General features: G+C 49.0%; 3 protein-coding genes across 3 annotated transcripts in view; all 3 read left to right on the top strand.

The window, feature by feature from the left end:
- The window catches only part of NAA25 (N-alpha-acetyltransferase 25, NatB auxiliary subunit), a 32659-nt gene extending 29054 nt beyond the window's left edge, over positions 1-3605 (top strand). The window contains exon 24 of the mRNA XM_050906484.1: positions 298-3605. Within this exon, the coding sequence (XP_050762441.1) occupies positions 298-420 (123 nt within the window). The 3' untranslated portion in view covers positions 421-3605. The remainder of the gene's footprint in view (positions 1-297) is intronic.
- Positions 3606-4458: 853 nt separating this feature from the next.
- Positions 4459-9720, top strand: ERP29 (endoplasmic reticulum protein 29). Its single transcript, XM_050906496.1, has 3 exons — positions 4459-4578; positions 6524-6662; positions 7836-9720. Exons 1-3 carry the CDS (start codon positions 4459-4461, stop codon positions 8336-8338), a joined length of 762 nt encoding a protein of 253 aa, XP_050762453.1. The 3' UTR covers positions 8339-9720.
- An 809-nt stretch (positions 9721-10529) lies between these two features.
- TMEM116 (transmembrane protein 116) lies at positions 10530-23513 on the top strand. The gene is made up of 11 exons (XM_050906495.1): positions 10530-10592; positions 10916-10962; positions 11099-11162; positions 15015-15146; positions 19107-19211; positions 20769-20818; positions 21251-21334; positions 21416-21554; positions 22039-22183; positions 22298-22371; positions 22919-23513. Exons 1-11 carry the CDS (start codon positions 10545-10547, stop codon positions 23117-23119), a joined length of 1089 nt encoding a protein of 362 aa, XP_050762452.1. The 5' UTR covers positions 10530-10544; the 3' UTR covers positions 23120-23513.
- The last annotated feature ends 340 nt before the right edge of the window (positions 23514-23853 follow it).

Genomic DNA, 23853 nt, shown 5'->3' with positions numbered 1-23853 from the left:
AAATAAAATGCTACACGCACTCTCAATTTCAGCCACAAATACTTTGCACAAGGATGTTTCCAGAAGTTTTGAAGCAATGTTAATGTGTTACCAGCCCTGTCTGGGCAATACCAGTACCTGCAGGAATTACTGCTGCTGAGCGGGTGCTGCTTATTCTGTGCTGATGACATTCCCTTTGTAAATCTACACTGTGGTCCTCATGAAATTCTTATCAGTGTTTGAGATGGCGGGGGAAGCTTAACGGGAGGATTTAAACAGTTGCTGTGGAGTGAATCATTTCTCTTTTGCATTTTGCAGGAAGAAAAAAAGTTTACAAAGACTGTGCAAGGGAAGGTCCAGAGCAGTTACCATCACTCAGTTCAGGAAATTGGAGAGCTGCTGAAAAAGAGACTCGATACCATTAAAAAACTAAAGATTTGAGAAATGCATCCTTGACAGGCTCCACAGGGGAGTGACACCAGAGTCCCAGACAGAAGCAACATCCAATGTACCATCACTTTAATCCAGAACTTCCTCATAATGCATGAAGGACTTAAAATCATAAAACAATTTTTTTAGGTATTACAGATGTATTGAGCTGATTTAAATTATTGTACATAAATGAGAAGCAGGGACCCTTATCGGGGTTTTACCACTTTTTATACATGTTCATAAGCATATTGCAACAGGAGAAAATTAACTTTCTTCCCTTTTGATCTCTAGAAACAACTGGAGATGGTCTTTAGAAGCAGCAATAGAAATCCAGTGTAAAGCATATATCTCAAAGGAGTTGTATTTTCATCACCATACAGTGTTTATAATTTTTGTATGGTCCTTGCCTTAGAAATGCAGAAATCGTAGATGTCCGCATTCAGCCGCCTCCAATGAAATGAGCCCGTTTTGGAGCTGCCTATTTTGTCCGCAAGCCGCCTGGTCCTGCTGAATTAATTCGGTGTGTTGGTCCAGCAGGGAGAGGGGAGGCTGCACGGGAGGAACACTCTCTGCATACAGCCTTCCAGCAGAGCCCAGCCCTCCCGCGCAGGGTGGGAGTAAGCCATGCCTGGTGGTGAGGCAGGTTCCTCTAAGGAGAGAACTGCAGGAGGGAGAGGTGGTGTCAGCGTACACACAGGTTGTTTTCACGTTCGGAAAAATTGCAAACCTGATGAGGAGCAAACTTGGCCGTTAAGCTTTAGAGAAAGAGATGGGAATCGGTGTTTCGGCAAAAAAGACAAAACCAGAGACCTTGTGTATAATAGCCGCAGTGAAGTCTGACACTGCGGTCTGATTTCATGTCAGTTTAATGTAAAACAGCAATCATCATGACTTTTTAAAAGTGTATTTAGATTACTGAAACTTTAAGACTTAAATATTTTAATAGAAATTAAATCCTATTGGCTTTGGTTTTAAGTTGGCAGAGGTAACTTTTGCTTCCGCTGTGGTATGAGGCTGAGAATACTTTTTGTAACTGTATGCTTACTTTTTGCAGTTGATCTTTGATTATTCAAGTACTAGCTCATTAGGCATTCTGTTAGAAAGTGCAATCGCATCATCTGCTCCCCCTGAATCTGCATTTCTGCTGGGTTTTTTCATTTTAAAGAAGTAATGCAGCCTAAAATTGGTAGGCAAAAAAGTTACATGTACCTGCAATACAAGGGACACGTCAGACTTTACAGATTCCTCATCTTCTGATTTAAAGCAGCTAGTATCTGAAGTCTATATTTAAAGTTTTAAGAGAGCTGACAATCCTACCTTTGTCACCTCTTCTGAGTATGTTTTGTTAGTAATGCTAGAATGTTGATGAGAGTATTTTTTTAAAATAAATCCCCTGTATAAAAAAAACAAAAAAAAAATTCACATAGCTGCTCTTGCTGGATTTAGTTTTGCTTTGCCCCATCCTGAAAGGGAAAGAAGAATGTCTGCAGGTTGTCTAAATTTGTAATGGATGTCCTGATGGTTTAATTGCAATGTCTGGTAAGTGGTCTGGGCTGGAGGAATACCAAAATGTGTTAAGTCTGTTTTATAGTAATACTTTTCCTGAAAAGAAAAACAAAAACCCTGAACTCTTATATGTTGTATAAAAATACCTTTTTTGAAAGAAGGGTGTGCTCCTTAAATTAAAGGAAGACTGATGACTGAAGTTGATGCTCTGAAATGGGTAGGGTAAGTGAAAACAGTCCCATTGCTGAGATGATGCAATTCATAGAGAAGCACTGAGCCAGAAATCTGCGCTGCCCCTTTTCATTCAAGGAGACGAAGTGCCGTTGCTGATGTTCCTGTCCCCTCCCTCCCCCGTGGCAGTGCTAACTAGAGAGGGCTTTGCGCAAACACCAGCATTGAATGCAAAGTTGACACAGCACCCTCATCCAGAGGGGACAGTCCAGGGGCTGATTCATGCTGGAGTTTCCTTCCACTGCTGCTACACCAGGTTGAACTCAACCAGTCGTACCAATAAGCAATGGTGAAAATGTAAGTGAAGTGTAAAGTTAATATAACCAAGCTTTTAAAATTCTCCCATGTGCCTGAAAGCAGAACTTGCTTTAAAAAAAGGTTTCTGCATCAGCTCCCTTAAAAGCAGAATTGAAACTGCTGGGGGGGAGGGACACATGCGTCATCTGAAGCAAAGTCTGAGAAGAGATGGAACCATGGCTCGCTCTTGCTTCTGGTCATAGCATTTGGCACGGCGCAGGTCCAGCACTGGCTGGTCACACAAACCATCCTTGTACCAGCACAGGGGAAATACTGACTGTTTCTCAGTGTTAGCTGCTGTCCCGTTTCCAGTTCCAGCCACTGGCGAATGATAAGCTTGTCAAACAAATACATTTTTTGGATTACTCAGTGTTTTATAAAACCAGATGCCATCTCTTCACAAGTTGTAGTTTCTCTATAGGAGGAAATGGTGTACAAAAAAGGCTATGTACTGACTGGGAGCTTGGTTGAGGGAGAGGGAGAATTTCTCTCCCCCTATAAATTGTGTACAGTTAAATATATTATATATTTCTTATGAAAGAGCATTTCCCCTCCAGAATATGTCCCGCAGGGACCTGATAAGAAATTCAAGCTATAACCCATTGCTGCTGTTCCCCCTTTTCCACTCTTGGGATTTGTTTGTGTTTGTTTTGGATTTTTTTTTTTTGGTAATGAAAAACATAACTAGAAGAAGCTACCAAGACTACTGTTTACAGACTGAAAAAATACTGCTTTTATACTACTGGGATCATGAGCCACGATCCTTTTACAGATTTCCTCAACTCTTCGCTTAAAATCAGTGTCTGATGTAGATAAAGGTCAGAAATCTCCTACCCTGCTTTGTCTACATACAGGACAAAATGTACAATGCCTGTTTGTGTTGCCCATCATTTTTGTACTTTTTAACTGTTCAAAAATTGCATTTATATTTTGCAATCATTGATAATCATGACTTTATTTTAACCGCTAGTAATCTTAGAGGGAATTTTTTTGTTGTATCTGCAGCCTTATCTGAACTTTCTCTTCCTTGATTATTCATTGTTAATTTATGACTGTAGAAGATATGTATGCCTCAGCCTTCTACGGACTTAAGTGACACCACTGCAACTGATCTGCTTTAAACTGGATGGGTTTATAATTTATATAAAAGTCAGTTTCGTTACAAATCAGTATTGCTGCCTCTTTCATTTTCCTGTCTGAATGGTCTGGAAGTGACTGAAGTGCTCACCTACACTGTCTAGCTTGGTCAGCCCCTTGGCGAAGCCAGATTATCCTGGTGCAGGGCAAGCAGAAAATCAAGTTACCTGCAAAGAGGGAGGATGGAAAGAGAGGGGGAAAATGCTCATTGCTTTCCACGTGTGGACTGGGTTCAGAATGGTGTCTGCTGGGGGAGGGAGCTTGGTCTGTTCTTTGACATGATCATCTGTCAATCTGCTGTTCAGGCTTTCTGCATTGCTTGCTTGCACTTCATCCTGGCTTTCAGTGATAAGGAAAGTAAGGGCTGGCAGTGCATGAGATCCCTCATCTAGTGGCACAGAAAAATGTGCTTGAGAGGGCTGTGGCAATGCTATGGCGTGCTGCTGTATATAAATGTATACACCACCAGCTGGTCTCTCCTCTCCCCGCTAATCTCTGCGTGGCCGTAGCGCTGCAGGCTGTCCTGCAAGGCCAGATCCTGCATTCTGCCCTTTCGCCTGCCTTCATCATCTCTGAATTTGCTGCTGGAAGCGGCCCGCTTGTATTTATTTTTCCCGGCAGCAGCACCACCGCGTGCTGCCCCCCGAGGGAAGGGGCTGCCCGTGCGCCCTGCCCGTTCCACGCGTGGCGTGGAAGCGGGACCGCCTCAGATCAGCGCTCCCCCTCCGCGGATCCTGGCCGCCCCATCGGTCTCGGTCCGACCCCTGGAGCGCTGCCCCGGTCCCCCGGTTGGCCCCGGGGCGGGGCGAGCCCGCGGCGGCCGGCGCTCCGCGCGGTCACGTGGCCCCGGTAGCCCCGCTCCCTCCGCGCTCCGCCATGGCTGCGGCGGCCGCCGCCGGCTCCCTGCTCCTCTGCCTGCTCGGCCTGGCGCTGCCCGGCGGCAGCGCGCTGCACACCAAGGGCTCCGTGCCCCTCGACGCCATCACCTTCTACAAGGTACGGCGGGCGCTGCCGGGTCTGGCAGAGCGCTCGGGGAGGCGGCGAGTGGGGGGGGGGGCGGTGCGGACACGGCCGCTCCGGGAGCACGGCGGCCGTGTGCACCGCCGCGAATGCCGTAGCAAAAGGCGGGCAGCCTCGGAGGGCCGGGGAGGCGGTGTGGGGGGGCCGGGGGTGCGGAGCGGGCCGCGGGCGCGGGGCCGCCCCCCCACCACCACCGCCACCACCGCCACCGGCGCGGGGGAGCGCTCGGGGCTCGGGGAATGGCCGAGGCGGCGAGACCGCCGCGCCACAGCCAATAGGAGAGCGGCAGCTGCGGCGGACAGCCAATCGGCGCGGTCCAAGTGGAGCCGTGCCGCCGGGGTCCGCCGGGGCAGCGCTGCGGCCGAGGGCGCGGGGGGCCCGGCCCGGCCCGGCCCGGCTCGGCTCGGCCCGGCCGGCGGCACCGGCGGGGCTCGGTCCGGCTGCCGCCGCGGCTCCTCGGCCCAGCGCTGGGCCGGCTCCCCGCGCCCCCGGCCTCCGGTCAGGGAGCAGAAGAGCCGCTGTCGGCTGGCTCCTGCTCTGCACGTGCCGGTGACCGAGGGCAGGACCGTGGAGGGGAGCGAGTCGGGGCCGGGAGGGCTCTCTGCTTGGGCCGGTTTCCCTTCTTTTTTGTTCACGAAATAAAAAGCAACAGGCTTCTGCCAGACTGAGGTCTTGCAGGTTTTTTTCTGCGCTAAATCAGTTTGAAAGGAAGGTGTCTGCCTTGAGCGTGGCACGATTTGATTTCAGTAGCAACTAGTGCTGTGACAGGTGTCGCAGGCCCAGCTTGAGGCAGATGGCGAGACGCCTATCGAAAGGGACTCGTCGTATGGCAGGATTAAAGTGTGTGCTGTAGCAGTATGAGCTGAAGAGACAACAGTCAGCTGAGCCGTTTGAAAAGCGTCTGCCCTAAACAAACTGCTGAGGCATGAGCAAATATTTCTTGCCACATGCCAGCCCCTCCACTCGATTTTTCTGCTGTGACAAACCGGTTTTGGTGTTTTAACGCCACGGCACTCTACAACCCTTAGGAGCTTCCAGCTCTTCTGCAACAAGAAGAATTTGAACTAATTGGCGGAACGCTGCAAGAAGGACTTTAACAGATGAGCAGAAATATCAAAACTGTAACACCTGCCATGCTCGCTTCTTGCCAGCACAGTAAATAAAGTGATCGGCAGGCCCAGGGCTGAAGACTTTTGTTAACTGTTGCAACCAGCTGTTATGTCAGTGCCTGCACAGTGCTTGCACTGCACTTTGTAGGTGGGGACCTGTGTTGCAATCTGACCCTGTTCGCTAGAAAAAAGATTTTGCAAGGTTTTCTCCTGGAGGGAGAAAAAAAATCCCAAACCGGGTGACAGATTCCATTTCCAAGCTCATTTGAAAGGGCATCATCCGAGCAGAGTGGAATTCAAAAGCAACGGCACAAGCAAAGAGGAATCAATTAAAACACGAATTTTCCGTTTACTGAACCAGCGCAGCACCTCCAGCATCTCTGCTCCCTCCCCGCGCCTCCTCTCTTCGCTAAGAGCTCCCGTTCTGATGCTGGGACACTTCAGAATGACATTAGATTTGGCCTCTCTCCTCTTAATGTCCCACTGGAAGTTGTTCAGCTGGCTGACTTCCAAGATGCTCATCAGATTTACAATAAGCAAATCATGTATAATTAAAGGTATTATCAGATCCCCCAAACCTACCGCGTACCATCTTTATCATCTGGTGTAGGAATACATACACCCAAAGCTCAGTCTTTCCTCCACACTGCAGTGAGTCATTTTTGAAAGGCCATAATTATAAAATTTCCATTCTCCCTCTGCATCTACTCATTGCACAGGAAAAGGACAAGCTAAAGCAACCTTAGGTGACTTGTAGATTGCTCAAACCTGAAATGCTAAAGTTTTGTCTTTTTTTTTTCTTCTTGTTTTAGGTAATTCCAAAGCATAAGTTTGTCCTTGTGAAATTCGATACACAATATCCTTATGGCGAGAAACAAGATGAGTTTAAAAAGCTGGCAGAAAGCTCAGGCTCCAGTGAGGATCTTCTGGTGGCTGAAGTGGGGATATCAGGTGAGGAACTCTGGACAGATTAGTACAGCATCGGTTGGTGTGGAGGAAATAAACTTCACTGCTATTTCTGATGAAAACGGGCTCTGAGGTAATTCTGGTAGTGAGAAATGAGATGGGCCGGCCCTGTCAGACCAAAGCGCTTGCTCTGGCTGGTCGCTGAGCTCTGCCGCTGTGCCTCCCGCCACGAGCGTAGGAGTGCTGCTCATCTCCTTTCGGCTGGTTAATGAAGCAAGTCAGCCCACGCTGCTAAACTGGATGCCACCCTCCTCATCCGTAGCGCTTTTTGTCTTTTTTATTTTTCTTTCTTTGCCAAGAGAAACCTTTTCATCCATTTCCAGGGAAGAGACCTTACAAGAATCATGCTTTAGCCACAAGCCTGGTCAAACAAATCACGTGTAGTATGATCAGTTCATTGTAGCAAACCCTCCGTTTATTGCTGGTGAAGCACAGAAAGTGGCCGTTGCTCTATGGCTGGTGTAACTTGATGTTCTTGTAATTGGCTTTAAGAGAAAAGTGGTGAAGAATGGATCACTGTCATCTTACTCGCTCTTGCTTTGTAGGTAGAATTAAGAATTTAAGCTTACAGGAATTGTCAGACTGGGAAGTTTCACCCACGCTGACATCTCTAAACACACATGGATTTAGCTAAGTAGCATAGTTGAAATCTCTTTAAGTTATGTTTTCTGTCCTCAGGAATAAATGCAATTTATGTAAGATGAGAAAACATTTTGTAGCTTGGCATGCTGTCAGAACTAAAACATGTAAGTGTATACTCTCTGCACATAGATCAGGAAAAAAATCCATTTAACTGTAAAATCAAATAAAATCAATGGACAGAGCAAAACAAGGGAAAAATGGCTATTAATTTCCTGTAAGGAGGACGGGGTTTGTATGTAGAGGTCCTGCCAATGTCTTACGCTATCACAGTCACAGCAAAGCACCATTAGAATCTTTTCTTTTTCTTTGGAAAACCTAATGATGGTTTGCCTTGCACAAATGATTTTCTGGGGTGTTGTTGTTTCAGTGTATGCCATTTCCTGGCAAAGAGGTTATCAGGATGTGTTGAAACTCTGGAGATAAATATTTATCAGTTTGTGTAGGAGAGAATCCTAAATTAATTGTTTCTTTTGACTAACGTACTGTGCTTTTCTGTGTTTTGTTTTCTCCTGACAGATTATGGTGATAAACTGAACACTGAGCTGGGAGAAAAGTACAAGCTGGATAAGGAAAAGTTCCCTATTTTTTACTTGTTCCAGGATGGTGACTTTGACAATCCCTTACCTTACAGCGGCCAAATCAAGGCCGGGGCTATTCAGCGCTGGCTGAAGAGTAATGGCATCTATCTGGGGATGCCAGGCTGCCTGAAAGAGTACGACATGCTGGCCAGCAAGTTTGTGAGCACCGCTGAGAAATCAGAACGCCAGTCCCTCCTGAAAAAGGGGCAAGAAAGTTTAGAAAAAACGAAAGAAACCGAGAAGAAGTCAGCTGAGCAATACTTGAAAATAATGAGCAAGATACTGGAGCAGGGGGAAGAGTTTGCTGCTAATGAAGTCGTCCGAATCACAAAACTGATCGAGAAGAACAAAATGAGTGATGGAAAAAAGGAGGAGCTCCAGAAAAGCCTCAATATCCTTGCTTCTTTCCTGAAGAAGAATAATGAAAAAGATGAGCTCTAATATGTTGGAGAACTTTGTACAAGCTGTGAAACACTGTCAAGAGTCCTAACCAGTTCTCCTTATGCAAGCAAACTTCCCGCTGACTTCAAGAGAGCAGCAGATTTCCTTCTGGTATCTCAGTTTAGAAGATGAAGAGGAAGACATTCCTTAAAAACTCAGTATTCTAAATGTTGGAAAAATCACCTTAAAGCAAGACACGAATATTGTGTAATACTATTCAAAAACAGTGTTAAAGTAGACAAAAAAAAAAGCACTAGATTGGCCTGAAGCACATTCCTGGTGGTTTTTACAGCTGTTCCCTGGCAAACAAATAACAAAATTCAGTCTCGCATTCCATCTTACATGTTGTAAAAGCTACAGATCGGGTGCCCCTCACATCCCCACCTTTCCCTGTTCTTAGTGTCCTTGGGTTTTACGCTCGTTCATCTACCCCTCCTCCTACCTTTTGTCTTCCCAATAGGGCTCCTTCTCCGAGTCTTGTTCTCCTTACCTGTTGTTGATTAAGAGACCCAGAGTTTCCTTTTTCTGCCTTCTTCAGTGGCTCCTGTCTCTGTTTGGCTTGGGTATGGGCCAAATGCTGGCAGGCATAGTCAAGACAGGTCCTCCATGTATCAGAACTTGCCCCTTATCATCTGGCCGGAGCAGCCATTTCAGCAAATGTTCTCCTGAAATCCTTTGTGGTACCCTGACAGAGCGAGTGATATGAGCTCTGAGCAAGGGCAGAGTCTCCTTGAGGTGCTATTACACTTAGTCTTGCCAGTTTGTGCAAAAACGTGTTTTTTCAGAGGTACATTTGGGTGAGTTTTCTTATGGCTGAAGAGCACATGCAATGCCTGTGCGTTTTGCCTGTCCTTCCCGTCCAAGCTTCATTTCCCAGGTTCAAAATAAGGGGGGGTGAGACCAATAAAGACATCTGAAAGTCTCAAGCCGTAGTTAACATGAACAAAATATTTTCTCCAGCCTCATCTTCAGAAGCGATTGACACTGTGAAACTAAAGCTTCATCAGCATTTGGTAGTTTTAAGTATTTGAAAAGGAGGTCTTGAAACAGGAAGCAGAAGTATTTGTGCCCTTAGAAGCCCCGGCTGTACAATTTTAACGGAGATACCTGGCCGAGGGATCAGGTCGGTCCTCAATACTGCATGTGCTCTTCACGCTGTGTGGAATTCAGATGGCCACTGGAAGATGCTGTAGTCCTGATCAGGGTTAGAGAGGGTTGAAAAGAGAAACGCCTGAGTGTTTTACCTTAAGACTACGCTTTAAGCTAAGCAAAACTGATTTCTGTGGGAGCTTTGCTGCCTTTTGAATCCTGGGGTGGGTACAAGGAGCAGATACTGCTGCAAGATAAAATGTATTAATAATGCTATAATAAAAAAATCTTCCAATTCATAGCTGCTTCTTAAACTGCTTTTTAGAGAAAGTGCTGCTGGTTTTGTGGTTAGAGGGGAAGGCAAAGGCTGATCAGCCAGATGATGCCACCTAGAAGCGAAAGGAATGATCCGGAGATGAGGGGTTTACACGAAGCGGTGGGAGGGTGTCCTCCGGGCCCGGCGCCCTCTCCCCCTTAGGAGGGGAGGAAGAAGGACCCCAAGCAGGGTGGGCTTCGGGGGACAATCTTTACGAGGCCTGTGCGAAGACGCTTCCCGCTTGGCTCCTGAGGGGGAGAGCCGCTGCCTCAGGCCAGCCCAGGGAGCCTGCCAGGCGCTGAAGGCCGGCCGCCCTTCGCCACAGGGCCGCCGCCGCGTGCCCCCTCAGAGCCGCCGCCGCCGCCGCCCGCGCCGCTCGGTGACGTCACCAAGAGGCGGCGCCACGGAGGAGAGATGGGGAGTCCGGTGCCAGCTTGCTGTGCGGGGGCGGGAAGCTAAGCAGGGTCGCTTCGGGTCGGCTCCTGGAGGGGTGACCGGCGATGCGGTACCCCGGGGGTGTTTAGCCCCCGGTTGAGCCCTCTGGGTCGGGTTCTGCATCCCGGTGGGCATGCACGGCGGCGGAGGCGCGGGTCGCCGGTCCCCGGGACGCTACGTCGCTGTTCCCCTGGGACTCCGGTCCCCCTTCAGCCCCTCTCTACAACCGGACGCTCCCCGCAGCCGGCCTCGACGGCGGGGGCCGGGCCCGGGGCGTAGGGCGGGCCAGGCGCGGGGTGGCCCCGGGGCGGAGCGCGGGCGGTGCTCGCAGCCCCGGGAGCGGTGCGGCGGCGGCGGCGGGTACCCATGGCCCTCCCGGTGGAGGCGGCCCGGCTGGACGGGGGCTGGCAGGAGGTGAGAGAGCCCCGCCGGCACCGGGACCCCCGGGGGCAACGGCTGTCCCCTCTCCCGGGACCCTGCCCGTCTCCACCGTGCGCGTCCTTTCGTCCCCATCCCCGGCCAGCCCTTCCCCAGCCCTCCGCTCCGTGCCCTGCGGCCCCAGCAGCCCTGCCCGCTCCTCTCCGGGGGCGGCGGGCCGGGACCTGCCCCCGGCACCCCCCGGTCCGCGGCTCCCCGGTGTGTGTGGCTGCCCGCAGAGCGGCTCGCGTGTCTGTGGGGCGCTCCCCGCCGTGCGTGGGGCCGTGTCGTGCTGAGCTCGCACCCGTCCTTCTCCCCAGGTCTACTCGGCTCTCCAGTGGATACAGTTCACCATGGCCATGCTCAGGTACAACGCGCTGCTAAACCCACGTCCCCGGGATGGAGTTACTATTGCAACGACGATTTTCTCCAGAAAAAGAGAAACCGCTTGTCCCAGCGAGGCAGATGTGCTCCTGTTCCAACCTGTGCTTTTTTTTTCTCAGTGTTATAGGTTCCAGCTCAATTATTGCCTACGCCATCTTTCAAAATGCAGTGCGGTCCCCCGAGGTAAGGTCTGAGCCTCCATTTCTCTCCCGAAGTCGAGGTGTTGGTACTTTGCAGATGGGTCACGCGCGTAGCAAAGACCCGTGTGGGTCAGGCACTCTGCGAGGAGCAACTGCAGGTCTCGGGCTTATGTGGTTAAACCTTGTTTAACAGCTGGGAGGCAACGGGCTTGCCAAGAATTTGGCCCTTTGTCTGTGATAGGAGTTGAAGGGACTAACCTTGAACTGTACCCACGCAGGGAGAAGCAGGTTCCTTAGCCCTGTGCTTTCTGCTGCTCAGGGAAAGTCCTCCAGTCATTCCTGGGAACAGGGATTTGTTAGCATGTCCTCCTCTGTGGGGCAAAACGCCTGGAGGGCTGAGGAGCTGTGTACAGAGCCGCTGAAGTGCAAATTGGAGATGCCCTTGCAGGAAATGTATTTACAGGTGTCCGTCTCTGGGTATCTCTGAGTATTTTTTCCAGGCAGGTGCACTAGTAAAACTGATACAACTCAAAGACGCTGCAAAGCTCAGACAAAAAGAGGCCAGGCTGAAAAGCAGTTTGTTGCGCAGGACTCCGCAGCGGGGCTTTGGAAGATTCACCCCAGCCGTGCCCAGGAGCCACAAACATTTCTAATGCTGAAGCAGCGGGACTCGGGTGCAGACGTCCCTCAGGGTGGGACTGTCCCCACGTGCACTGCAGATCTGACACGCACGTGGTGCCTGGCACGTCCCGAGTGCATCGCACGTGCAGGTGGTGCGTGCAGGGAACCCTGTGTGTCTGAGATATATTGGACATGCCGGGCAGGTGGCTGGCGCGTGCGCAGTAACCGTAGACCTCCATCCCAAGCCTGCCAGGCTTTTGCTGTCCACACGCAGTCCCTCTGTCTGTCCAGGACTTACCGGAGGCAGTGCACAGAGCTGATTTGTGTGAAGCTGGGGTTTGTTGTCCAGGATTTGCAGATGTCTGGCAGCCCGGTCTGTGGACCACGCAGATAACAGGTTACTGCTAAGAGCAGTAGGACAGTAGAGCTGGCGGCTATGTTGTAACAAAGCTGTAGTTGTACTTCCCTCGTCTTCAGTGTTCTTTGTACATCGTGGGTTTGATCTGCAGCCCAGAGAACAGGACTTCCAGGGAATGCAGTGAATTATCCCCAGAGAAGGAAGGCATGCGGTCAAGCTAACAACTGACACCTCGTTGGATGAAGCAGGGTGGGGAGGAGAACATGACTCCGGGTTGCAGGGCAAATTTGCACCCCTTCTTACAACATGGAGGGCAGTCTTGCTCCCAGGCAGCCGGCCTCCTGGAAACGCTCTGCCCAGCACATCGAGAATGAGCTGCGGAGATCTCCGTGCATTCCCAGGGAGGAGTGAAGGCTGGGACTTCACCTTAGTGCTGGCATGAAAAACCTGCCTGAGCTTGTGCTGCGCAAGGTGCATATCAAAGCTTCCCTCTACCACATCTCCTGCACTTGAAGAGCTCCAGACATGGTTCTCTCCTGGGGTCCTCCACTCTGGTATGATACGGAGCTGGGTTTGGCAGGTGTCCCAGTGTGACTCAGCAGCCTCGGCCCGTTTACTTCCATGGCTAGAAGCCTGTATTACTCAGGAGCCCTTGTGCTATTAGTCATATGATGTGGCTGAGGCTTGGGAGCTGCACTCTAGCTGCTCGTGAGCCACACATGGCTCCAGGTCACAGATGGACCCTTCCTGCTCGAGGGAGTCCAGATGTTTCTGCTCAGATTATTTCTGCAAATCCCGATAGGAGGGATGGATACCAGCTGGAGTGACTCGTCTGCATCAGGCTTCCAGGCTCTTGTTCTGCTGCCAGGGGAGATCCGTTGCTGGTGTTTCAAAAGCGGCAAAATCTTCAGTTAACTTCCCCATCGCCTTGTCCCCGTGTTTCTTAAGTGGAAATTTGTAAACAAAGGGGCTGGAAGAGATCCATATCAAAGCTTGCCACAAACAGCTTATTCCCTGAGTCATGAGGCTCCAGAGTAAAATGTTTAAAAATAAACAGCTCTGGAGGCTGTGAGGAGAACAATGTTATAAACACTTCCCCTCCTGCCCCCAGCCTAGGAAATTAAATATTGCATTCTTTAAGCTTGTTTTCTGTCTTTACGGGGTCAATAAAACTCTTCAGCCTGAGCTAAATCATTCACGAGAGATGATGGCAAGCAACGAAGAAAGAATTTCCTCTGTCATGTCAACAGGTTGTGTCCAGGCAGATGTCCCTGGGCAATGGCCAGACAGAGCTAAATCAACATGTATGCTCCAGCCTGGCAGCTCATCTGAATCATTACGTCTTTACATTCCCTTCCTCTATTTTATAAATACCGTTTGTTTTTTTTCTTTTCCCTTTTGCAAGTAAGAACCATGCTGCCTTTCACTTACCCCTATGTCACCTACTTCTTTATTTAGGTCTGTGCCAAAATAGCTCCTCAACCAAACAGCGGTGCCTTGCTCCAAGGACACTTGTTGCTAGAGAAAGGGGTCACCTGTTCGATTGCAGAAGTTGCTTCTTTGCTTATTTCAGAACTGCTTGGTTTTGACCTGCCGTGCTCACAAACTGGACGGTGTCCCCAGCCTGTCATGCCTATGACTGCCTGCCGGGGCTTCAATTCTGCACCAGCAAGGAAAAGCCTGGTTAAAAAAGACATTCGTAAATACAATGACCTACAGACTAGCTCCAGATATTTAGTTAGCAACAGCAGTTTGATTTACCATGTTGCTGGGTTGGATGGTACAAATACGGAACTGGAGAGCCAAGAATGTTTGAGGAGACAAATCCTGCAGAAGGCAGAGGACCTGCCACGCTGCTGCATGGCGATGCGGGGACGAGGAAGACACCAGGCAGATCTCCCTCAAACTACGCCACAAGGACAGATCTGGTTCGATCAGATCTACCTACTGCTTATCAGTCTTACTAAGCTCTTTCTCATTGCTCACAGGAACAAGACAAGTATCACACAACATGATGGGTGGCAAACATTTACTTAAAGGACAATATTGAGGCAAATCTCACCAAAAGCTCAGTTCCGTGAAAAAGATCTTAAAATCAAGGCCTCCTGAAAGGTTTCCATGCTGTGTTTAGCATTATAATTTCCTGTATGGGAAAAAAAATGCCATCATTTTCTCTCCAGGATGCTGAAAATTAGGTACCAAAGACTACAATTAAGAATCTAGATAATTAGGCTGCTTTTCCAGAGTGCCTGCTCTCCCACTAACAACAAAAATGTTGGCCAGAATTTTGCACAAATGTTTTCCTACAGTGTTTACAGTCCTTTTGGCCAGTGCATGCAAACTGGAAATGGGCTGGAAACTGCCATTAGAGGAGACGCGACTCTGTTCCAGCAAGATGCAGTGTGCAGCAGAGAGACTAATGGCTCTCATAGTGAAAATTAATCTGGCATGTAAAGTAGATTCAGCCTTAGTCACTAACTGAAATGTCATGAAACACATAGGAAAAATGTCTGTTTCAAGTTATTTCAGACCTGAAGAAGGGTTTGTGTTTACCAACAGTTTGATTTCTCTGTCAGTTGATTGAATAAATAATATTGCTTCTCCCTGCCAACCTGTCCCATTCTGCAAAACTGTAACATTCTGGACCTTTGAGATATTTTCTGTAAGAGTTGATGCTGCTCTTGGATCCTGGGGTGTTGCTGGTGGCAGAAAGGGTGATGAGAGCAGGGTATCTGCAGTGAAACAGCTCCTGAGAGCAAGAATCAGCATGGGTTTTGTGTGCAAGGAGGGTTGCCCTACCAGAAGAGCTGGGGGACGAAAGCATATTTAGGTGACGGGGTAAAACTGCTGCCGTAGGTGGTCGTGGGAGTGTTGTGAGCACCGCTCAGACCTCCTGACCAATTTCACTTTTCCCAGGTTCGTCCACTTTTCTATCTGAGCCTCTCCGACCTATTTCTGGGCATGTGCTGGCTCGCTGGGGCGCTTCTCTATAGCACACCAACCTCCAAGCAGGATCTCATCTGCTATAACCTGCAAGCGACAGGACAAGTGAGTAGCCTTGGCATCACCATTCATGCTGTTACTGTGCACCCTTTGCCGTAATTAGCCTCGCTGGTGATCAGAGCGTGGCCATGGGGGACTGTTTCTAGACAGGCTTTGGCAGAGACTCCCCGTGTGAACTCGACTTATCAGATCTCTTCGCCTTGTGTGTAAAACGGAGATAACAATGCTTGGGTTTAGGTACATCTGGTTTGTGAGAGGCAATGAGGAAGGCAAAGAGAGCATGGGATTTTGTGGTTGCCGCGTTTGGGTTGCTTGTGTACAGTGAGTAGATGGGTCTTAATCTATTTCCTGTTGGACCCATGCCGACGATGATCTCTGTGCCTCTCACACGGCAGCTTTTCTATTCCTCTTCATGCTTCCTCCATCCTGGGCAGGAACAGACACATTCTGCGATTTGCTTGAGCTCAGACTTACAAAATGACTCATATAAACAGCCCTGCTCTTGCTGACCTGGCCCTATCCTCTCTCAAACAATCCCAAGGATGCTCAGGGGCTGCTCTGTCAGCACAAGCTCAGTCCCGTAGCCCAGCGATTCGGCTGCTTTCCAGCTGATTTTGTGTGCTGGAGACTAATTGGAGTGGAGTGAGTGAAATACCGTTTTCCTGACAGTTTGCTTTTGTCTCACCGAGTTCCCGTTTCAGCATTAGGCTTTGCAAATCACTGTTCTCGAAAAACTCTGCAGGATATGGCCAAGCTTGGGCCAGAGCGGTGGTTTGCAAGCGGTGATCTCTGGGCTTAACAGTTTCCTTTTGAAGGACCCACAAAAACATGGCCGGGAAGAGCAAGTGGCTGTCGGGAGCCTTGATGTGTGTTGTGTGGGCTCGGGCAGCTCCCTGGGAGCGTGATGGTACCCACAGATGGGAACTGAAATGTCCTCGCTGAGCGGCAGCGTCTGAAGCTGGAGATGCTCTCCGTGTACCTCGGAGAGGGCAGGAAAGTAGCTGCGTGTGCGATATGGAAGTGTTCACGCCGTTGTGTGTCTGGGGATGGGTGCCTGTGGCCCAGGGTTGTTTTAACAGCTGTTCTTGTGGGTAAAACTGTAATACTCACGATGGCGAGAGCAGCTGTTCCGCTCCTGGCTTATCTCTGGTTTCTCTAGCTCCCCTGTGCCGCTGTGGAAGCACCGCAATATGTTCACGTCGAGAGAGGAAACAGGGGGGTGTGGGTAACTTGGCCACTTGGGAATGATGCAGAACAATATCAAAGATGTTTTGTAGATGATGGTACAGGAGAAAATGAGAAGAGCTTGGGAGAGGCTTTTCAGAGCCGGAAGGCAAAAGGAGCATGTGGGACTGAGGGTGTTTCTGAGCTGTTTCCCTTGCAGCTTTGCCTGGGGGACAGTTCTTAATGCTGGTGTGATCTTTTTATGGCCTGCAGAAGACAGGTTGCACTGCTAGAGGAGAAGTAGGTTGGATGTAGACAATACACCATCATTTCTCAGCGGAGACACTGAGAGCATGCTATGCTCCCATGCATTTCTGGCTCTTTTCTGCCCTTGCTTTTCCAGCCTGTGGCCATGCTTCTCAGGGACACCAACAAGGGATGGGGGCAAGGTGGGAGCTTTACTTTCACACTGGGAAAGGCAGTGTGGGTAGGCAGAGCTGGCTGTGGGCAAGGACTTGCCTTCGCCTCAGCCCGACGGGGGACAGTCAGGGTGCTGTGGTGGGGTGTGCAGGGTGCCTGCCACATCCCGACCTCAGCCACGGGGTCACCAGGCTTCTCTCCTGCGTGCCACCAGCGGACCACCCCCGGCAGGAGGACTGCCAGGGTGGCAGAGCCGGCTTGCATCTGGCAAGAGCTGTCGCTGCTGTTTGCTCTGGAAGAAATTAAAACAAACGGAGCACTTGCCATAGCAACCGTGCCCGCATGGCGCACGTGACACGGTGCAGGACATCTCCTTACTAAACGCCCCAACAATGCACATGCGTGGTGGGAACACCTTGTGCGTAAGTAGGAGCCAGTAACAGGTTTAACCAGCAGCTTCTGCAGAACATAAGTGATCTGTAACCAAATGAAATGAGTAAATGTCTCCTGGCCCCATTCTGCCCGTGCTGAGTGGAGAAGTCTCACAAGAGTTGCATTCCTGGGTTTCTATAAACACACGCACCTTCTTTGCACACAAACACCTAGAAGATGTAAAATGCACTGAACGACAAGGGTGAGGACAGGCTCAGGACTGCTCAGCAGTGGTGTTTGCGGATGGCAGCCCTTGGAGAGACTCACACCACAGTCCATGTGATGTGGTTGTCTCAAGGGATTGCCTTAGGAGGAGGACAATATTTTGCCTTATTCAGCCTGTTTACCATCACTTTATCACCAAGGGCTGATGTTGCAGTGGATGGAACTCCCCTAACATCCATACCGTGTCGTAAGTGAGAAGATTGCTTTGTTTCTTGGACTTTCCCTGTTTCAGCCCCAGACTCTTGGTTGATACTAACTGTAAATACTGCTCCCTTCTGCTGTCCCTTAACTTTGTTCTCTCCTCCTCCCTGCCTTGCGTTACAATAATAAAGTCCAGAATAGAGATTGTGGTTATAATTGCACAATTCCCCCACATTCTTCCAGTTCAGTTCCAGTGGCCTAAAAATGTTCTGGCAGGCTCTGCTCACGCTGGTGAGCACAATGGGGAGCCACAGAAGTGTTATAATGAGGGACTCGCATGTCTCCCAGCCCCTTCTTTATCTCCTCATGGTGAGCGCTGCAGGGCTGTTCACAGCCCCAAAGCTGGGGCTCAGGAGACCAGAACTCCCTTCGCTTTCTGCTGGCAACTTCACAAGTGGCTTCTGGTTCCCTCTTCCAAAAAAGAAGGCAGTGCTGACACTTTGTGAGCCTCTCTAAGGCATTTTCAAGTGCAAGAGAACGATCTTTGTGGACTGTTTTGATGACCTTCCCTGGAAGTAATTGAACAAGGGCAACAAACCCTCATTAAACCTCGTCTAATGAGCTGGAAAGTCACTGTAATGTTCCTGCTGCAATGTAGCAGCCCCTTGGACTCAGCCTCTTCAGAATCAGCCAAGAGCATTTGGAACCTCAGTGAAGGAGACCAAGTTTATTTAGTGACTACTTTCCTGGACTTACATGATACCAGGGCAGCAAACCTATGCTCCTTTCCTCTTTGGCAAAGGATAGCAAATCCACAGAAAAATTCATTTGTCCAGCCCTTCCTCTTTGCCTTTGCCACTGAAGCATGTGTTTCCTGTAACAAACCCAGCACACGCATATATATAGTATGATTAGGCAGCACTGTTTATGCTTGACTGCCTGGAGCAACCACGGATTCAGAAAGAAATGCAAGAAAGATTCGAGGTTTTTTACAGGAGGTTTTAGATATTTGGTCTCACCTTAAGCTGGAATCAAGGGCTGGGAAATTCCGTGGGAAACAGTGTTCTGTATCTTTTCTTTCCTTCTTTTTCCCATGGAGAGAAAAGGGCTCTTGGGATGTTAACTCAGGCTTAGTGCAGATATTCGCTGCCCCCACTTTCCTCTTTAAATATATTATTGTTTTCTGTTTCAGTGAATTCACTGTGTAGTGACCTCATTATGCGAGAAGCAAATCTAAGTGCCGCATCTGTGTTGTGTTTCCTAATGGATGTAGCATAGAGAGGTCCAAGTGCCTTTGAACCCTTTGTTGCCAGGATTTGGGCCAAAAAATGAGCCAAGTCAGAAAGATTTGTATTTTTAAGACAGTCCTGCTGTCATTAGTTCTCCTGTCCCCTGTTTGAGGCCAAAATGAAGCTGCCTTTATGCGGTCTAAGGTGGGAACCCCTCCTCTCCCTGGCTCTTCCCATTTGGTGTCCCACTGCAACCCATGGACTCACCTTTGGCAGTCCACCACGCTGTTTAGCACCCTGCCTCCGGCCCATGGGCTTTGGGTTCATCACCGACGAACTAAAAGTGCTACAGGAACTATTATTATAGGACTGAAATACTGTCTGTATTTCTCAGATATTCTACGTGGCCTCTTTTCTATACACTGTCAACTACACCTGGCATCTGTACATGGACCTAAAGATGAAATACAATCAGAACCTTTTCAGGATGCCCCCCCAGGTGAGTAGGACTGACGTGCCACAACCGTTGGGTACCAAGGTCTAACTGTGGGGTTGTGGCGGGGTTTAGGAGGTGCGTACATAACGGTATATCTCACCACAAGGACTTTGAAGGCCCTTCTGCCCCACGGCTGTATGAATTGATGTGTCTTGCCCGCTGAGGTCAGCAGAGTTACCGCTGGGTCTGCTGTGGCATCTCAGTGGAAGATTAGGCTTGCAAGACTAAAGCAGGCAAAGGCCAACAGCAGTGTACTTCTCAGAGCAGAGAAAGCTCAGGACTGGGTATCGGTGAAGTTCTTCTGCAGTTAGAATAACAGCGGTTTGCACCAGCTGATTAACTGGTTTGTTGCTGTCACTGCTTTCTGCCAGTGCACGGCAGAGGGGACAGCAAAGCAGGGGGTGCCTGGACAGCCTGCAACTGAGAACTGACAATTTCTGTCCTTGCCAGGTGTCATACGGCATTCGAGAGCGTCAGTAAGTATTGTAAGAGTTTGAGATAGGAGGTGTGACGGAAGTGAGCTAGTGATAAAAGGACCAGTTGGCTCTGTGAACAGTGGCCAGTCCTCACTTCATCATCGCTGGCCTTTACAAAAGCCCTTTGGAGAACCACTGTAATCGCTGGGAACCGAGGAACAAGGACATAGCACTCAGGAAAATACTCTCTGCATTGCAGGCTAAACAAACACTTCACATACCGCATGACCAAAATCTCTCCTTGCAGTTCTTTCATTCCTCACACCTGGCTAAACAGCGAGGCACCGCCATCGCTGTAACCGGTGTGGTGTTCCTGATGTATTGCTGCAAGACGACAGATCCCTTATGCAGCTCTTCCCATTGAACCCATCAGCCCCATTTCCTTATACAGCCTTTCTCTTCCCCAGAGATTTGCCGTGCACAGCAAACTTTGTATCCCAGATATTCCATGTGTTGGTTCGGGAGCAGCAGGCTGGGCAGATCAGTCTATATTTCAATTGCTCTTGTCCATAGGGTTTGGATCCACTTGTAGGACTGGTTTCCTTCTTGCTAGACCCCCATTCAAAACACAGCACCTACCATAAGTTCCCCACTACTACAGCTGTGCCCACGTTGTATTGTCATAGCTGGTGTGTGGATGCCAGCTGCCAAAGTACATTTCTTGGTGAGCAGATACCAAGACACTCCAAATTGCCTGCATTTCTTCACCAGAACATGAAGTTTCTGAGGAACAGGGCCAGGTGAAGTGAATAAGCAGTACAAAAAATGAGTAAGTTACACCAGAGAGCTCATCAAGTGTCTGCTCCTTGTCCAGTTCCAAGTTCCCCTCTCAAATCCTCTAGTCTTGAAGGAGAACAAGGCAGTAAGTGGGTTGAAGCATCGGTTGTTTCTGTTGCAAATCAGCACAGTCTGAACTCGGCGATGTTGATTCAGTGCACAGTGGAAACAAACATTTGTGCTCAGTCTGGGGATTAATCAGCATTTGAAGAACGCTCAGTTGCTGAAGTGCTCCCTGGGAGCTGGTTCCTGTGAACCAGGGGCCGTACGGAAATGATCATTTAATTAAGCTCTTTGGATTTTGCAGGTTGTAGATTATGCGAGTTGCATTGGCCGAATAGCAACGATCTCATCTAGGTAAGATTTAATTCTGTCTGGCAGAATGATGTGGTTTTGGTAAACTGTAGTGTGCTGATCTCTGCTTCCTACTTATTTTGAAGCAAGTTTTACTAAAACCTGTAAAGCTCATCAGTAACAGCAGAGTGACCTAACAAACTCAGAGTAACAGGTTTTGGATGTAAGGGCCTTTCTCCAACCAACTTGGTTACAACTATGTTAGCTGTATGTAGTTTTTCAGAAAGTGCTCCCTTTACCAATATATTGCCTGCATGAACGAAAGTGCAGAAGTTAGTAAAGCTGATGATAAAATACTCTTCCAGAGCAGTGTCAATAAAAACAATTTTTAAGTCCTCTGTAGTGACAGGAGAAAAACCAAGTAGTGTTTGGTTGGGGATGGGAGCAGTGCCGTGTGTTAACTAATAACTGTGCTCTTGTCCTTTCTCCTCTTAGCCTGATCCCTTTCCTTCTCATGGTGCCTGTGTTTTGCTTGGGAAACAGCAGTAATTGCTACCAGAACTTCAGCCAGAAGCACGGGTAAGCTTCGCGCGTCTCTGAAACAGCCCCACTGCTTATGAGTCACGGCAGGAGCTCAGGCTGTTCCCTTTCTCCCCACAGATGCCTCTTGATGCACACGGAAATAGCCATGCCCACCAACGAGCCGCAAACCCTGAGTGGCTCTGTTTGCCGTGTGATGCATTTCTATGGCATTGGGGTCTTCCTCATTTCCTTTCTGATTAGCTTCATAGCCATTCTGGTAAGGAACGTAGTCCTTGCACACTAGCCGTTGCACCCAGATGATCAGTGTGAGAAGATTTTCCCCTTTTCATCTTTACAGCTTTGCTTGGATGGTACCAGGGGCCAGGCAATGTCAGGGGAAGAACTGTGTGGTGCTGCTTCCCTTTTGGAAGGGGTGGTAGGGGAGAGAAAATGTCATTGTGCCACCATATAAATCCATCCGGAGACCTGTGTTCTGTCAACCCATCCCAAAAAGGGTTTAGCAGGTAGAGAAGGCTCAGAGCATGGCAGCAGAGATCAGCTACTGCATGGGTCAACAAGAGCCCAAATCAATTCAGAGTCTTCAGTTCAGAAAAGGTCACGTACAAAGCAACTGCTCTCCCCCCGAGAGCACGCTGTTGCGTGAAAAGGTTTGATAGATTGAAATGGGATACTCTGTCCTAGATGAACAAGCCAGATCAGAGCGTGTGCACAAACAATGACGTACGCTTGTTCTTTTTTAGGTTATACTCAGTCAAGCCCGAGGTTTGTACAAAAGGTTTGTAAACTCCACAGGATTCCTGGGGGATCAGCAGTGGGCCATGATTAAGATGGTAGAACAACGAGTGGTCTTTTACCCCATCGCATTCTTCTGCTGCTGGGCCCCAGGTTAGCAGAGAGCTGAGTTCCTCTCACAATATTCCCCTAGGACATAGTGCCTGGCAATGAAACTCAGAAGAGGTGGAGTTAAAGCAATACCCTCTTGTCCATCCCTTTTCACAGCTGTCCTCCTTGGAATACTGAAGCTGACTGTTTCCACAAACAGCAAAATCTACATGGCTCTTCTAATTCTACAGGTAAATGTCTTCCTCTGCAACCTCCTATGTTTTGCCTTCTCTGCTCGAAGAGGCGTATTAGTGTTTGCCTGCTTCTGATCTCTGCTGGACAAAGCACGCGTCTAGCCACAAAGATCGCTGCTGTATGAGCCTAAGTCTGATTTATGCTTTTGGTTGGCAAAGATCTTTGTTAATTGTTTTATGTTTTCCACAGGCTTGAAAAGGTCTCAGTAACCGAAATCACAGCATCATGGAAATTGTAGAAAATAGGACTAGAAAGGATCCCCAGAAATCAGTTAGTTTTTTTCCCTTTCTATGAAAGTCTCCAGATGCAATTCCTCCACAACACTTGTCCAGCTCCTTGCTGTGCCTGAGGCAGCGTTTAGTAAAGATTATTAAAATAACCACGAGATTCCTATATCACATGGGGATGCAGGTAGATGAAATTATGGTGGAAGTGGGAGGCTTGGCATAACGTGCTGGGTTTGACAGCCTGCTAGGGAGCCACAGAGTGCTGTGCAGTGCTGGCTGATAAGAGAGCCCTGATCTCCCCTGTGGTCTCTCCCAGGCTCTGACAGCAGCTTCCCAGGGCCTTCTGAACTGCATCGTGTACGGCTGGACACAGCACGTCTTCCTCTCCCTCAAACGCAACGCCTGCCGGGACGTTGACACTCAGACTCCTCTCTTGCGCTCCCAGAAGAAGTTCTATGCCAGCACGCTCCCCGCCAGCCCGCCGGACGCAGAGGGGTCTACGTCCACCCTGCTCTGATGAATCCCTGCGTCAAAGGAGAACAGGCAGCGTCCTAGCATGGCCTCACCGTGTTTTAGCAATGTCAGCCAGTCCTGGTATCGGGCTGTCTGCTGCGAACTGTCTTGCCAGCAGCAAAGTTAGGTGTAGTGCTGGAGGAGCCTGAGCAGATCTGTCGGAGACAGACACTTCAGTGAAGATAGTTATTTATTTTACAGGTTTGTATGGACTGTAAATGGATTCTTTAAACATGGTAAATCTCTAGTACAGACTTTCTCCTTATGGAAATATCTCTAGAAATGCAGCAAGTTGTATGTAACAGCTCAGACATCTGGTACAGCTCCTTTGAGGGTAGGTGGTTCAAAGGATGTTTTACTTCTCTAAGTATGTGCCATTACAAATTAACAGTAAAGCAAAGGTGAATATTTTTCAATCTCTGACTTTTAATTCACTGTAAAAATAAGAACATGTACCGTACTAATGGCCAACTGCAAGGAATGAAAAATTGCAAAGTAGCGTAAAAAAATCAGCACTCACTTCCGAGCCTCGACCTTTTGCACATTTCCCTTCTGTTCTTCATGCCAACTCCTGCTCAGCTGCAATACTCAGAAAAATAAGCTTCTTGGAGCCAGTGGAGCATCTCTCATGAACCAGGTGAGCAGGACTTCGCATGAATCTGTCTATACTCTTCTAGATGCTCAAGTGAATTATTTACTAAGGTCCCACCGTTCTATAGAAAATAAAACAGGTCTTTA

This window comes from Gymnogyps californianus, chromosome 16 (genome assembly GCF_018139145.2).
Source record: "Gymnogyps californianus isolate 813 chromosome 16, ASM1813914v2, whole genome shotgun sequence".
Lineage (NCBI taxonomy): Eukaryota > Metazoa > Chordata > Aves > Accipitriformes > Cathartidae > Gymnogyps > Gymnogyps californianus.
Note: the sequence above shows the minus strand (reverse complement) of the source record. Positions and strands in the feature narration are given on the sequence as shown.